General features: G+C 43.6%; 1 protein-coding gene across 20 annotated transcripts in view; it reads right to left on the bottom strand.

The window, feature by feature from the left end:
• Window positions 1-15,077, bottom strand: part of DTNB (dystrobrevin beta) — a 212,898-nt gene that overhangs the window by 22,581 nt on the left and 175,240 nt on the right. For 16 of the 20 annotated variants that reach the window (XM_019450108.2, XM_019450168.2, XM_019450202.2 and 13 more), the window contains one exon: window positions 9,671-9,691. The exons of the other annotated variants lie outside the window; for them this stretch is intronic. In XM_019450108.2, coding sequence (XP_019305653.2) covers window positions 9,671-9,691 — 21 coding nt within the window. The remainder of the gene's footprint in view (window positions 1-9,670; window positions 9,692-15,077) is intronic. 20 annotated transcript variants of the gene reach the window in all.

Here is a 15,077-nt window from a genome sequence, read left to right as displayed (position 1 = left end):
CATGGGACTGCTGGATGTTTATGGTCTCGGTACTGGCAGTGGGTAGATTCCGTCCCTGTTCAAGTCCAATTACACTGCAGAAGACAAAGCTTACCTCAAGGCTTCGAGGGGTGGGAAGCAAGCTGTCTAGCTATCTTTCTTAGTAGGAGGAGGAAAGCATACTAAGCTCCAGGGACAAAGAACAACCTACTACAACTCACCATAAACCCAAAGATCAAAAGAAGTTGAAATTTAAACTTTCAGATAGGGAAGCTCATAAATTCTAAGACTAGATTACCCTCTTTCTGTTTGTTTCTCCTAGTCTGTCCGACTCTATTTGAGAATGGTATTCCTTTAGTTCTCATTGTAGGATTTCAAAGCCAGTTCTCGGTGAAATGATCAGGGACCTCACTGAAGGGAAAATCCCTGTAAAATGAACACAAAACACTCAGCTTGCATATTAGAAACAAAAAGAGAATGAACTGCCAGGAGAGCATGGTCCTTATTCAGACAGCTCAATCGGTGATCAGGCAAGAAGCCAGAACCTATCAGGGATATTTTAAACTCCAATGAGTCAAATTTAAAGGCTACTTATAGGTATGCAAAACTCATATGGTGAGGTATGGCACCATTCTTTGCTGAGTCCCTGCTGTACACAATGCAGCAGTTAGAGTCCAGGCTTTGCAGTTAGGGAGACCTAGTTTGGATGTCAGCTTTACCATTTATTAGCAGCATGCACCTGGGTAACTTACTTAACCTCTCTGCATCTCAGTTTCTTCATATGCAAAATGGAGATAATATCTTTACAGGCTGGTGTGGATGAACATAAAATGCTTCACACACCAGCTCAAAAGAGGACCACCTGCCATTATTCTACTTTGAAAGGTGCTGGGGGTCACAAAGGGGCAAAGTGTCCACTGTTAGCAGGCTCACGGTCCCCTGGGGTTGTTAGGCATGTATGCAATTAGCATACAAAGGAGAGTGAAATCCATGCCTTAGTGGAGGCACAAAGGAAAAGCACAGAATCGAGAGAATGTAACTCTGAGCTTCTGGAACAGGGTAAGGTTTCACAGAAGAGGTGGCATCTGAGAGTATCTTGAGGGCTATAATTTCAATAGGCAGAAAAGGCTCGGGAAGGGCAATCCAGGTGAGGAAAGGGCATGAACACAGGCCGCTGGCCTGGGAGGGGAGGCTGCCTGCGGGGGGTAAGGAGCAGTGTGGGGGGGCTAGCATATAGGGAGCACATAGACACGTGGTAGGAAAGAGCAGTGTGGCCTACCATCATCCGAGCCTTAAATAAATAGTCACCTAGTTTATTTACTAGGCCGGAGATGGCAAACAGCAGCCTATGGCCATATCCAGCTCACCACCTGTTTTTTACAGTCCATGAGCTAAGAATGGTTTTCACATTTTGAAATGGTTGCATTTTAAATGGTTATATAAGTACCTACATAATATCTCTGATTTGGTTTACAAAGCATAAAATATTTACAGTCTAACCCTTTTTAAAAATTTTTTTTTGTTTTTAATTTTAAGTAGGCTCGATGCCCAGTGTGGGGCCTGAATTTAAGACCCCAAGATCAAGAGCCACATGTTCTACCCACTGAGTCAGCCAGGCGCCCCATACTGTCTAACCCTTTAATAAAATGCCTACTGACCCCTGCTGGGGGCAGCGGCACAGGGAGCTAGGGGAAGGTTCCAGAGGAGAGAATGGCGTGGCCAGTGCCATGCATTTAGGACTCTGGCTCTGGAGCAACGTGAAGGAGGGACTGAGGAGGAAGAGATAGGGCACAAGGAGCCCTTATGCAGAGGCTCTTCCAACAGACCAGGTGACAGATGATGGAGGCTGGAATGAAGAAAGGTGGTAGGAAGTGGAAGGAGAGAGACACAAGCAGGCTTTTGGAGAAAAACTTGCCTGCACCTTGACAAGTGCGTGGATGAGCAGAAACCTGAGACAGTGTGCAGACAGGGAAATGACAGGAAATATGGCCAGAGGACTGATTTGCGGGGAAGGTGCCTGGGAATCGTTCACCATCCAGTCCACATGTAAACCTCAGAATCAGGGATTCTGAGAATGCCTCGGCGGCTCAGGCTGTATCGCAGAGCAAGGTTCTCTGAGCTCAGGGTAGTGCTTCTCAGCTGGGGGTAATTTCACCTGCTAGGGCTTGGGGAGGGGGATATCACTAGAATTTACCAGGTAGAGGTCAAGGGTCCTGCTAAACACCCCACAATGCACAAATCAGCACCCCCAGACTCCCCAGAGTTATGTGGCCCAGAGTTCCACAGTGCTGAGGATGAGAAACCTGGCTGAAGGTGAGTCAGAATCTTTTCCCAGGCGGCAGGCTGCTGTGGAAGGAAGGGCAGGTCACCAGTAGCCTCGGGTTAGGTTAGGATCGTCAAGGGGCCCAAGAATAAACTCTTATATCTTCTGCACATTTGGAAGATGTCCTGGGGGGGGCAGCTACTGGCCTCAGAGTCTCCTAGATTGTCTCTTGGTTTCCTCAGGTCTGAGCTGGTTAAATACGGCAGTTGAAATTGGAGATGTGAAAGCAATGAATAAATAGTGAATGTTACATATATATTTAAGTTAATAAGAACACAAAATAATAAAAGTATTGAAGGATTTACAGTTAGCCACCTTGTAGAGCTGTGGTGAGTTGGTGTGGTTTCTTATTAAAGGTACCGCATTAGCTACAGTTAACCGTCTCTCTCTTTGCCTCTAATTTTATAAAACAAGCTTCTACTTTTTCTTTCTTCTTTTCTTCTCTTTCTCTCTCTCTTCCTCCTTTTCTCTCCCTCCTCCCTTCTTCCCTCTCTCCCCTCCCCCTTCTCTTTCTTTTAAAGCATCGGGGCATCCATACGGTAATGCCAAATGACAGTAATTCTACTTGCCAGACTATGATTGGCAGCAAATGGAGAAGAGTGCAAAAAAGTCTAGTGTACCTTTTATAACATGCTTCTTGTAGCTGAAACTAAGCAGATGTTCATTTCAGTTAAGGACTCTAGGAGAGAAGGCTCCCTACTGTTGTGTTATTGTTAATACGGAACATCAGAACCAGCCCGAGGTCAGCTATAAGACCCAAGAGATTGGTGCAGGATCAGGATTTGATGAAATGCCTACAGATGCTCTCCAAGTGAAGGATCATAGATCCAATCCCACGCCAAGAGAGGATGCTGGGGTGAGGTCTACCAGGAAGAGCACTAGGGATTCCTCTCCTCCTGTGGAAGCCCGAGAGATAAACCAAAGGAGGGGGCTTCAGGGAAGCAGCGGATATTTTCTTAGGATGCTTTCTTTTGTCTGGAAAGGAGGAGGTAGAAGGCTGGCGTGAAGAAACACTGAGGAAGGAGCTGGGTGTTGAAAGAAAAGCCCAGTGCATTTGAAAGTCACAAAAGGAGACACCAGTCTAATGAACCCAGTTGGTTTTCTATAGACCCTTTCTGGCTTTAGCCTTTCCCCAACATACTGGCTGGTACAGGTGACGAAAGCATCAAAGGACTGTGAAGCTGAAGTTTGCAGATGAGGAAACAGGTTTGTAAAGTCTATGGACATGTTTAGACAGAAAAGTGGTTTTGATGAGAAGGACCTTTGAATCACAAGAGCAATCCATTCATATGTAATTCAATAAGGAGGATTGAAGATTTAATTCCCTCTCCTTCTTTGGGCTGAAACCAAAGCAGGGTGGCGGCTGGACAAAACAAAGCCTATTTTTCAGAGCTATCTACACTACTACTCTACTGAAAATTTTCTTTCCAGGGTTGCTGGTAACTTCCTGATTGGCAAATCCAAGGGCTTCCTTATCCTATTGTCTTATTAATTTTCTCCTTCTTGAAAGCTTGAGCTTTCACCAAGAACCCACAATCCTACCCCTCCCACCTCCTCTTTCTTCTTTTTCTCTACTATGGTTTTTCCCTAAGCCTCATGTTTATGGTTTCAACCCTAATTTTATGTTGAAGACTTCCAAATCTACAATGCTAGCCATGTTTTCCCACTGAAGTTCCAGCTGCATATCCCCAAATATATGGTAGATCAGGCAAAAAGCCTGAGTGCCTGCCTAATCTTCAGAACTCAGTATGTTCAAAAACAGGTTAAAGTCCCCTCCCTAACCCAGATCATCTCCTCTTCTTACTTCTTCAGTCAGTGTTCCCATCATTTTCCTAGATCCTCAGGCTCAGAACCTAAAAAAGTCACCTTTCACTCATTCTTTTCTGCTGATGCTTTGCTGAGACTCAGATTGTAGTATTCTGGGTGAGACAGTGTGTCCCAGGAATTCAATGTTGTTCCAGCGGAAGGACAATTTCTCCAGCTTGGTGTGTAGAGAATTTCCCTGGAGACTTTGGAAGATAGTTTTCATATGTTGCATGCATTCTGTCCAAGAGAGGGAAAGACAGAAATGTAGTGCAGGAGGGAAATAGAAAAGCAGGGAAGGAAACCTCTCAGTTTGTCCTTGACGAGGGTGATGAAAAATACTGCAGAGACTCAAAGCGATTTCCCCCTATATCCTCACACTGTAAACTCCTTGTAGGTATTCAAGGAGTTCTGGGGGAGTGAAATACAAATCTTATTTTTAATACTGTAGCAATATTTTCTCCTTTGGGGAAAAAACTGAATGAAAAACAAAGCAACAAACTACCAGGTTCCTATAGTGAGTACAGGAGCCGGGACTGGTGAATGAGCACACTTCACAGACCCACAAGGCAATCTACGTGCAGTTAGCACATGGGGTCATCTAGACAGACTAGGACTGGAACCCAGGCTGAAGGTCTATGGCAGAGTCACACAGTACATCACACTGATCTTTGTTTACCAAAAGACATCTGTGGAGTTCACAAACTTAGAGGGATAGCAGTGGTGCCTATAGCTCAGGATACCACTGACCTGGCATGTGTTTCTGTATTTAAGGCATGATGCCAATGATGAAATAATGTTCATACTATTTGAGGCTGGTATTTTTGTAGGATTCCTCTTGTTATCCTCCAAAACGCCAAGTTCACTGTCTTGAACATATGTAGTAAGACACTGCTGAATAAATAAGTGAATGGCAATTCTTTGCCTTGGGGTAGAAGTAGATTCAGCCTTCTATTTTAGAGTATGGTGGGGTCAGAGAGTCCAGAAGATTTAGAGGCATGTGAATTTGAATCACTTCCCAATGAGACTGTATCTAAAGGTTAAGTGAAGCAAGAGGAGAAGTGGTCCATGAGCACATCGAGGGGTTCACCAATAATCTCTTTAATGGACAAAGGAGGCTTTTATTTGTTGTTGTATAGGGTTTTTAAAAAGTACTTTTTCTTAAATTTACAAAGTTGATATTCATGAAGTTTGTTAGAACCCTCATGGGTCAACCGTGGCTAACTAAATATTGAGCACCCTTCCTCTGAGGTATATTTGGGGGAGCCAGATCAGAGACGCAGGCTTTTAAGAACCAGCTCACACCATGCTTTCTTTGGTGTAGTTGTAGTGGGTTATTCATCTGATTCTGGAAATCAGAAAGGGCATGTGGCAAGATCCCACTTGATATTCCAACTTACTGAAGTAAAAGGAAAGGTTCCAAGCGTGTCAATGCTCTCTTAGTGGAATCCCCAAGACTCCTCTAATTACACAATTTTCAGAGTCCCATCTATCTAACCCTCTGGACCATTACCATACTACTAATCTGGATCAAGGCAACCCCATGGGAGCCCTCTATTCTTATATCTTACTATCTAAAGTTAGAGTCTTTAAGCCTGATGTTGATCTGTATATAAAAAGTAGTGATGTCTAATAGGAGAATTCAGAGAAATGTTCCAGGCAACATCTTTCATGAGTAAACCGTACCTCTTGCCTTGGATAGCTCATTTTATTTGGTGTTAGCAATCCAGCAGTACAATTTTATGGTGCGTTGAGTCACTGGGAAAAATGGAACACTGAGATGTAACTCGCATGAATTTAGACATCCGAAACCCCTCCAGACTAGGACCGGAGCAGCCCACAGCTCAAGTGCACCGATGGCAGTAAATACCATCACCAGCATTACTCGTCAGTCTGTTGTTACCTTAGTGAGTTCCTCTGTAACATGCTGGTGAATCCCCTAACCAGGCTGCAGGGGCCAGGTTTTTACTAAGCAATTATCAAAATACTTTCAAGTGATACAAATAACTACATATATCCCACATTTTATAGATTATATGTATTTAAAAAAAAGAGAGGATGATTTTATTCTACATACTCAACATCTGTTCTTTAGACAGAAATGGTAATAGCATTAATCATAATTAATGGCGACCCTGAAATTCCTTTTTCTGATTCCTTTTTATAAAGGGCGTTTCTGAACCATGATTTAGTCTTCTGAATGGGTAGGGAACAGGAGTACCTTGAGCAAAGTCACTGCTCTAAGTACTCGAAGCGGTTCTGTGCCTTATAATCAATAAACTTATAAATTCACACCACTTTTAGTTCGAAATCTTGTAAATTTGGTTAATACTAGTTTTCATTCAGCAACTATTTATTGAGTATCTGTTCTGTGGCAGGCACTAGCTAGCGACTGGGGATGGCAGTAGTGAAAAAGGCAGACAAAGTCCTTTAATTACAGTCTGATGATTATCACGGGCCTGATTAACCCTGACTCAGTTGATACAATCTAATTCCTGAGCCTGTTAAACTGTAGGGTATATTGTGGGTTGAAGAGTCACTCAGTGAAGTCTTATCTGAAATAGCCAGGCAGTTCTTCCCTTAATTATAACTCTTGGATCTGAGAAAAGAGAAGGGAAGGAGGGAGGGAGGGAGAGAGGAAAGACAGAAGAATTATCAGCTGAGGTGCTGATGCCACTCAAAGCCCTGGAGAAGTGGCTGAAGGCTGAAGGTGGACCCACAGCACCAAAGCTGTTAAGTCACAGTCATTACCTATTCCTCTCAAATCCCCCCAAAGCTAAAATAATCCCTAAAGAGGAAAGAAGCAAGAAGACGACTACATGAAAAGTTCTCTATAATGGATTTATAGAGCCAATTTTGGGAAGCGTGTCTAGTAAATTCTTCATTGTAGGAGTCTCTCACAACTATTTAATCACCCATATAGGTAACACATTATGATGGGGAAGAAATTAAACTATACCAGCCAGAACCCAGGAAGGAAGAAAAAGTTACAACTTAGCTCTGTGCTAAATACCTTTTTGTATCTCACTCAGTAAGGAGACAGACTAAAACAGAAGCACTAGTTCTGAAGCTTTATGTGTCTACTTGTTTAAAATGTTGAATTATATAAAGCTATTGAGCTTTCAAATTTGAGCCTCAGCACTGAGCCTTGGGTGGGTCCAGTTTAAACCTGTGATGTAAACAGAGGATATTTAAACCTATATCCACAGAGCAGAATGTCTTACCTATATCATAGTGGAGAAAGATGGGGAAAAGACAATTTGTACCAATTTGTGCCATGGACGGTCCTAAGAGAGTATGAAGACAAGGTCATGAACTCAGGACCATGGCCATGGAGAACTTCTAAGACATACACACAAGTGGTTCATTAGGGGCAAGCTTCAGCAGTCTGGGTCTAGCCTCTTACTTTGCCAACTTCAAGGGCATGATGATCTCACACAGACTCAAAGGTCACTGAAGCGAACAGGTTATTTAAGTCCCTGTCTGCTCAAGGTCAGCTTTAAAGCGACCTGAGAAATAACATACCAGCAGTGGCAATTTCTCGTTCTTGGATTACATGGCAATCCATAATGTTTTTTAAGAATGAAACGTCTATTGGAAGCTCTACTGCTACCATTAAAATAGATACTCATAAAGCCCGCCCTCTTCGGAAAGAGAGTTCTCAGGTAAGGTGTAGGGTTCTTCACTCTGAGCCGGCACATTCCCAGAGGGAGGAGATGCTAGTCTGGGCAGATTGTTGGAGTAAGGTCCCAGCAAGTGGTTTTAGCTGCAACGTGCATCTTTGGGGTATAGAGGAGAGAAGAGAAGGAGGGGAACAGTGGCTGTCGGCAGCTACAGGTGAGGTGATGCCCTGGAGCACCACGAAGGAGAGGAGACTGTCAGGCAAACAGCGGGAGAAAGGAGAAGGAAGGAGAGATGTTCTCTTTCCTTCCCTCAACACAAGCGCACCCATCCTCCTATTTGTGGTCGGCGTTACCAGCATCCGCGTCTCTGTGGCTTCTAAGCAAACTGGAGGATTATACGTCTATGCCCCCCTTGAAGTTAAGTGTGGTCATATGACTTGCTTTGGCCAATGAAAGGGAGGGAAAGAGAAGCATGAGTGTCACTTCCTGGGGCTTGACTTTCCATGCTGTCTTCTCCTGCTTTGCCCATATGAATGTACCTACTGAGGAAGTGCCATAAGATCAAAGCAATAAACTACATGTCAATGAGGAAAAAAACAAACAAACAAAGCAAAAACAACACTAAACAAACTTTTGTTACAGTAAAGCCACTGAGATTTCTGGGTTGATCACCTATCTTAATCCCATAATCTATCTGCTTTCCTTCTGACAGTCTGTCTCTCCCTTGCTCCTTTCTTGCCTCTTCCCCCATTTGATCTTTTCCTCTGCACTCTATTATTTCATTGCCCTCCTAACTGAAAATAATAAATATACTGTTGGGTATTCCTATTCTTTTTTTTCTAAATATTTATTTATTTTTGAGAGAGAGAGAGGGAGTAAGGGGAGTAGGGGTGGGGGGGGGGGTGGGGAGACAGAGAATCCAAAGCAGGCTCTGCAGTGACAGCAGTGAGCCCGATGCAGGGCTCGAACTCACTAACTGTGAGATCATGACCTTAGCCGAAGTCAGACGCTTAACTGACTGAGCCACACAGGCGCCCCTGTATATTCCTATTCTTAATCTAAAACATGGATCACTTTGTTTTTTGAAAAAGAAACAAGTAAATTTTTTGAATTAAACATTCATATTTCTCTCTTTTAAAATTAAAGCCCTGAGGTAAGTTAAAAATCAGCTTTAGCTTGTATAAAAAAATGTATGCTTTGAAAACCTTACTATGTTATATAAACATATGGTGTTACTATTGTGGATAGGCCCTCAATTGATTTTCTTGTGTGGGTTAAGGGCTGTCCGGAAAAATAAAAACAAACATAAACCTTCCCTAAACACCATGCAACAGCCATGCAGCTCAAAAACCAGAGCTCCCCCTGGAGCAGACTCTGAACAGGAAATCACTGAGGGCATAACCAGTCACTTAGCTTTCATTGGTAACTTTGTTAAGAAGGCTCCTGGGGCTGGAGCATCCAGAAGCCTGTTCGAGACTAAAGGACATTTGAAGTCATCAGAAAAACTATACATTTCCATGCACAATCATTCATGATGTAGTATTTAGACCTGAGGTCACTCCCACAACCCTGAAAGTTGTTTCAAGCAATTAAAGTCACTCTAGACATGAAGCAGCAGCGAATGCAAAAGCAGGGAAATGCAATCGTAGCCTGGCTAATCATGCATAGTTAAATAAACACAACAGATGTGTACTTTAACAAAAATTCAACGAGCTCTGGTTTCAAGTAAGAACATGCTCTGCTAATGAGGTAAACATGACGTGGACTTTCAGGCCGTTTTACACGACTATGGAGCGAACGGCTGAGGGTTTTACACATAACCAATTCTGCAGAGGTGAACTTGTGCAGGGAGGAGACGAGAAAGAATGTAACAGTTCTCTGAGGAAGAGAAGAACATGCAAAAGGAGCAAGAATCAGGTGGAGAATTCCCAAGTTCACTTACTGCCTGCTTTTGCTCTTCCTCCTAGAGGTGTTGAAGATGGAAAAAAAGGCAGAGGGAAAAAGGAGAGAGGTTAATGGCCATCACCACAAAACATCTGGAAGAAATGATGGAAGAATCAGGCAAACCAGGCCAGGCGCACGGGTTCAGAGACCAAAGGCCCAGACGGTCATCAGGCACCATCAGCTGCACAGAGCGAATGGCAGGCCTCTGTCCCACCCAGTTCATTCAGGGCTAGCCTCTAGAACTGGGAAACCATCTAATCCAACTTCCTCATTTATGGACAGAAAAGGCCTAGAGAGCCTGACTCGCCCGAGCTCACATAGCTGTTTAGGGTAGACTGAAAGAAATAGCTCAACTAGGACCCAGAAGCCCAATAATCAATCTCCCCATTCCTAATATTCCTATGTGTTAGCTACCTTCCTCTAGGCCAATGGTTCGCAAAGCAGCAGCACCTGGAAACTCGTCAGAGATGCAAAGTTTGGGCGCCTGCCAAGACTACCTGAATCCAAACTCTTGGGGTGGGTGGGGCACAGCAACGTGTTTCAGAGCCTTTCAGCTGATTCTGATGCCTGCTGGTTTGAGAGCCACTGCCCTAAAAACTTCCCCCAAACTAGCAATTTCACCTGACCAGACTCTCTTCCTTAGTCCCCTCCTCTCCACTTGTTTTGGGGCTGCTTTTTTGTGGTTTTGTCCCAAGGATGCGCTTACATCCCATCCCCATTCCTCCAACAAACTGGAAGCTGCTTCAGGGCCCTGAGAGGCTTTTCAAAAAGAACTCTCGACCTCGGTTTTCCACTAATTCAACACAGGTTCATTTAGTACTTCTTATGCATAAGGCCCTGGAAACCTGAAGATAAGATGTGGTCTCTGTCTTTTAGAGCCTCACAGTGACGGCGGGCAGAGTGGGTACTTGCCAACTCTCAGCTATCACAATGCACCACTGGGAGCCGCGGGGAGAAGCACAGCAAAGACGAGAGAAACACTTCTGAGTCTGTCTCTCCGTGGTCCTTTGCTCTTCAGCTACTCTGTCTTTTAATGGGCCTTTTTGCTTCTTCTTTCTCTGCCTCATCATGAGTAACTGTGGTCAGGGAGCCTCTGCTCTTTGCCCAGGGTGTGCAAATCTAAAAGCTGCTGTAATGGTTCTATTTAAATCGGATCCAGCCGTGCAGGCAGTCTTTACTGAACATGTGTGTAGGAAGTCTTAGGGACGGACGGGTGCTTCTGCTTTTACAGGGTCTGCAGATCTGGGGCCAATGGTAAGAATGGTTTCAGAAAATCCAACCAGTTACAAAAAGGAGAGAGGAAGTAAAAAAAATTGGAAAAAAAAAATTTTATTCCTGCAAGGAAGAGACATGGACTAGAAATTAAACAGGCACCAAGAACTCTCTTCTGGAGACTCCAACTGAGCACAAGAAGATGTTCTTCATAATCGGAGCCAGCTGCTAGATGCCTGACCAAACCTATACTCACAGGAGCCCAGGCAAAGAAGGCCCTGAGCGTTAGCTCAGTAAGCCTTAAGAAGTTAGCATCTTAGGGTGCCTGGCTCAGTTGGTAAAGCATGCAACTCCTGATCTTGAGGTCGTGAGTTCGAGCCCCACCTTGGGTGCAGGGATTACTTTAAAAAAATTAAAACAAAAGAAAAAGAAGTTAGCATCTTTCAGTTTTTACATCTGGCACGTGGCTCTGGTCAGAAGGGCTTAGAATTCCACAGCTGGGAAGAGCCTTCCCTTCCTAGCCAGGCTTCCCTGTAAGGCAGAATACTTTTCTCCATTCACTCGGCAGGGCAAAGAGCCATAGGAAGAGTTATTAAACCATTTAAAATGTGTGTTTATTGCTGGCACTAAGTGTTGAAATGGACACTGAGATGGTGGGGGAGGGATGAGGCAATCCTGACAGGCTGAAATTGCAGCTGAGGTCAGAAGACAAGGACAAAAGTTCTCAGGACTGTTTCTAAGACACCTCCCTATTTTTACTGTTTTCTCCAGGCAAGGTAACAGTGCTTTGGCTCAACAGAATAGGGAAATTTCAGGAAGCAATGTTTCCCATTTGCACATTTGGGAACTCTGCTATGGATAGTTTGTCCCAGGACATGACATCATGATAATCTGCAGGAGACACATGTCAGGTTAGGACGGGAATGGTGGACAGGGCAGCCTTTTCAGGAGGTAGGGGCCTCTGCTGTGCACTGGGGTTGGCAGAGGGTGGGCTTTGACAACATGTTACTAAGGATGGTGTTTTACAATTTAAACTCACAGAAGTTGCTCAGATAAAGCCTTGAAGGCTCTGTCAACACACTTAACAGGTCAGATACGAGGCCTTAGATATAAGGTTTTTGTTTTCAGTCAGTCAGTCGTGTCAGTAAACACTGACTGATGGCAACTGGCACAGGAGCCAAGGTTGATTTAAAGGGAATAATAATACTTTAATCACAAATCCAAAAGTGCTTATGTCACCTAAAAACATGCGAGACTTTTCCACATGGGGGATGTCTGGCTAGGTGGCCAAAGTAACACCGTAAGTACTGCAGTTATCTACATGATAATTTATATTTTAAACCTCATTTGCAAATAAGGTTGAAATCCAAAACTGCAGAATTCACCTGGTGACTCTGTTTCAAAAGCAATATTAGGAAAATGAAAAATGAGGCAGAAAAATACTGGAAACATGATTTAGAAAGTAAAATACCAACATACAACCACTTCCAGCTTAAATAAGTTTGGGACAGAGGTTATCCATACACATTAATCAGGGGGGGAAATGTAAGGAAAAGATACCTTCTCACCATGGGTACCTGGGTGTCAGTCTGCATCATGCCACCAAAAAACCAAAAATACAATTAAGAAGGTCCCTGAGGGGTGTCTGGGTGGTTCAGTCAGTTAAGTGTCCGACTTTGGCTCAGGTCATGATCTCACAGTTCGTGAGTTCGAGTCCTGCGTTGGGCTCTGTGCTGACAGCTCAGAGCCTGGAGCTTGCTTCAGATTCTGTGTCTCTCTCTCTCTCTCTCCCTCTCTCTCTCTCTCTCTCTCTCTGCCTTTCCCCTGCTCGTACTCTGTCTCTCTCTCTCAAAAATAAATAAACTTAAAAAAAAAAAAAAGAAAGAAAGAAGGTCCCTGGTACTCCTTGGTCTTACTGCCAAATACCTAAATGTGACAGTTAGGAACCAATATTTTCTTGTTAAATAAATGCATGATTAATTTTTACCCTGCCTTCTTACAAAAAAGGACTTAAGATTATTATTGAATAAATTAATAAACAATGGGAACACTTCATATACATCCTTCTTTAAATTATCATTTTTCAGATAAATAGATAATGTACACAATATTTCACTGAAGCAGTAGAAAGAACTCCCTGTGAAATGGAAATTTACTGTGCAGTGTATTTTAATTTATGAGTATCCCAGACCATGTGGTTTCATTGTCCATTTGACTAAGTGCTTACAGCTGTTTTATGAGAGAATTAAATGCTAGCAGATTGAACATCAACGAGGGCAGGACAGTCCTTTGAAATTAAAATTAGGATTCTAAAGCGTATTTTTATTATGGGTTAGTGAATATATTTTCTTAATAGTAGGAAAACATCTTTGAAATTTTCATGGAAGTCAATGATTCCTATGGGTGACCTTCTAGGAGTGCATATAATACACAAATTAGGATTGTGCTGTCATCATTTTAGGAAGCTGGACATTAGAGAGGCATGAAATTTTCAACTGTAAATTCTAATCAATGGGTAAAAAGACAACATTCCTGCTCTGTTGCAAATTCTTCCTCCCAGTCTGAATGGCCTCAGCCTATCTGGTAAGTAAATTATAAGGCATTTAAGAAGCCGGCAGGGGATTTTACAAAATGGGGCACAAGGATCCTGCTTATTTTAGGAAATTATAACTGTAAGACAGTAGCTAGAAATACAAAGAAGCTCAGCGTTTGGGATCAGAGTTCCAGGCCTCAGCTCATTCTGCCCAGCCCTTGAATACAAGCATCAGAAGTGAACCAGGTCACAATAATATTCACAGGGCTCTGAACCAGGAACTCTAACGGAGACTGAGGGCGGCGCAGCTAACGAGAAAGCACACCGTGGGACTTTGGGGGAAATGCATTCTGACTTCCCTTCAGTTTGCATAAACCTTTTGCCTTTTACAAAAATTACCCTACGGTATCTTCCCACCTATGTTTGGGCAATGTCTGAAAGCAACTTACTACAAGCAAGTCTGACACAGGCCAGGGATGAGTGGATCCCCTATTATCTCCCATCTTGCAGGGGACTACCCCACAATGGCAGGACTTTCAAAGCCCCACATGGCTCCAGATGCTATACCGGCCAAATGCATTTAAGTCCCTCTCTGCCATCTTGAGTGGGTGATTGGGTTGGATTAGCTGGATACTTGACAACTATTAGAGGGATCTGGGCCAGGTTTTCTTTAAACAAGACCCATTTAGACACGAAATACTTCTCAAGAGAAATTCCGTTAACAGGGTTAATGTAGAAACACGTCCATGCAAAACAACCCAAATACCCAGGACCAAAGCTAGAAAAAGAGATTCAGCTTAAGACTAAAAGAAGCGATTGTCTTGAGCAAGTCAAAAGTCAGTTGTTTTTTTTTTTTTAATGTTTATTTATTTTTGAGACAGAGCATGAGCAGGGAAGGGGCAGAGAGAGAGGGAGACACAGAATGTGAAGCAGGCTCCAGGCTCTGAGCTGTCAGCACAGAGCCCGATGCGGGGCTCGAACTCACGAACTGTGAGATCATGACCTGAGCCGAAGTCGGACTCTTAACCAACTGAGCCACCCAGGCGCCCCAAAAGTCAGTTTAAAACACAAACGCTACATTCACCCAAGTTGCTAATACCACTTGCTTCACTATGAAGGGACTCGTTTAGCATAGAGAAGTTGAAGAAAAGTCTCCAAGCTGATGTTTCCTTGAGCCGCACTGCTAGTCTGGACCCCTGTCACTCACACACTCACACTCACAGGTTGTGATGCAGCACAATCACTGGGCTAGACAGTTATATTTATCTCCATTTCTCCTTTAGCTTCTTCCCTCTCTGATCCGCTCTACATATTTTCCCAAACTATTATTTCCCAAACCGTCAGTGACTCCCTTACCACAGGATTCAATCTACTCCCCTCAGCCTGGCTTTTGAGGTAATCCACACTTTGTGATTTCCACTCTGGCTGCGAACTCAGTGTGGTACCACAAAACACAGTGGTTTCCCAGCACAGACACAGAGACTGAAGGAACTAACAGCAGGAACAAATGTATTCTGGTATTGCTGCTACGTATCTGGGTAGATATTTCTGTGGAGTGCCAGTCAAACTGTCCAGGTGAGGACACTTAAATGCCAAATGTGCCTTTCTCTCCTCTGGGGTATAGGGGCTGCGATATATTTGTCGCATGTTGTAATATGTC

The sequence above is a fragment of the Panthera pardus genome, unplaced genomic scaffold (assembly GCF_024362965.1).
Source record: "Panthera pardus isolate Hobbes unplaced genomic scaffold, ASM2436296v1 HiC_scaffold_26, whole genome shotgun sequence".
NCBI lineage: Eukaryota > Metazoa > Chordata > Mammalia > Carnivora > Felidae > Panthera > Panthera pardus.
Note: the sequence above shows the minus strand (reverse complement) of the source record. Positions and strands in the feature narration are given on the sequence as shown.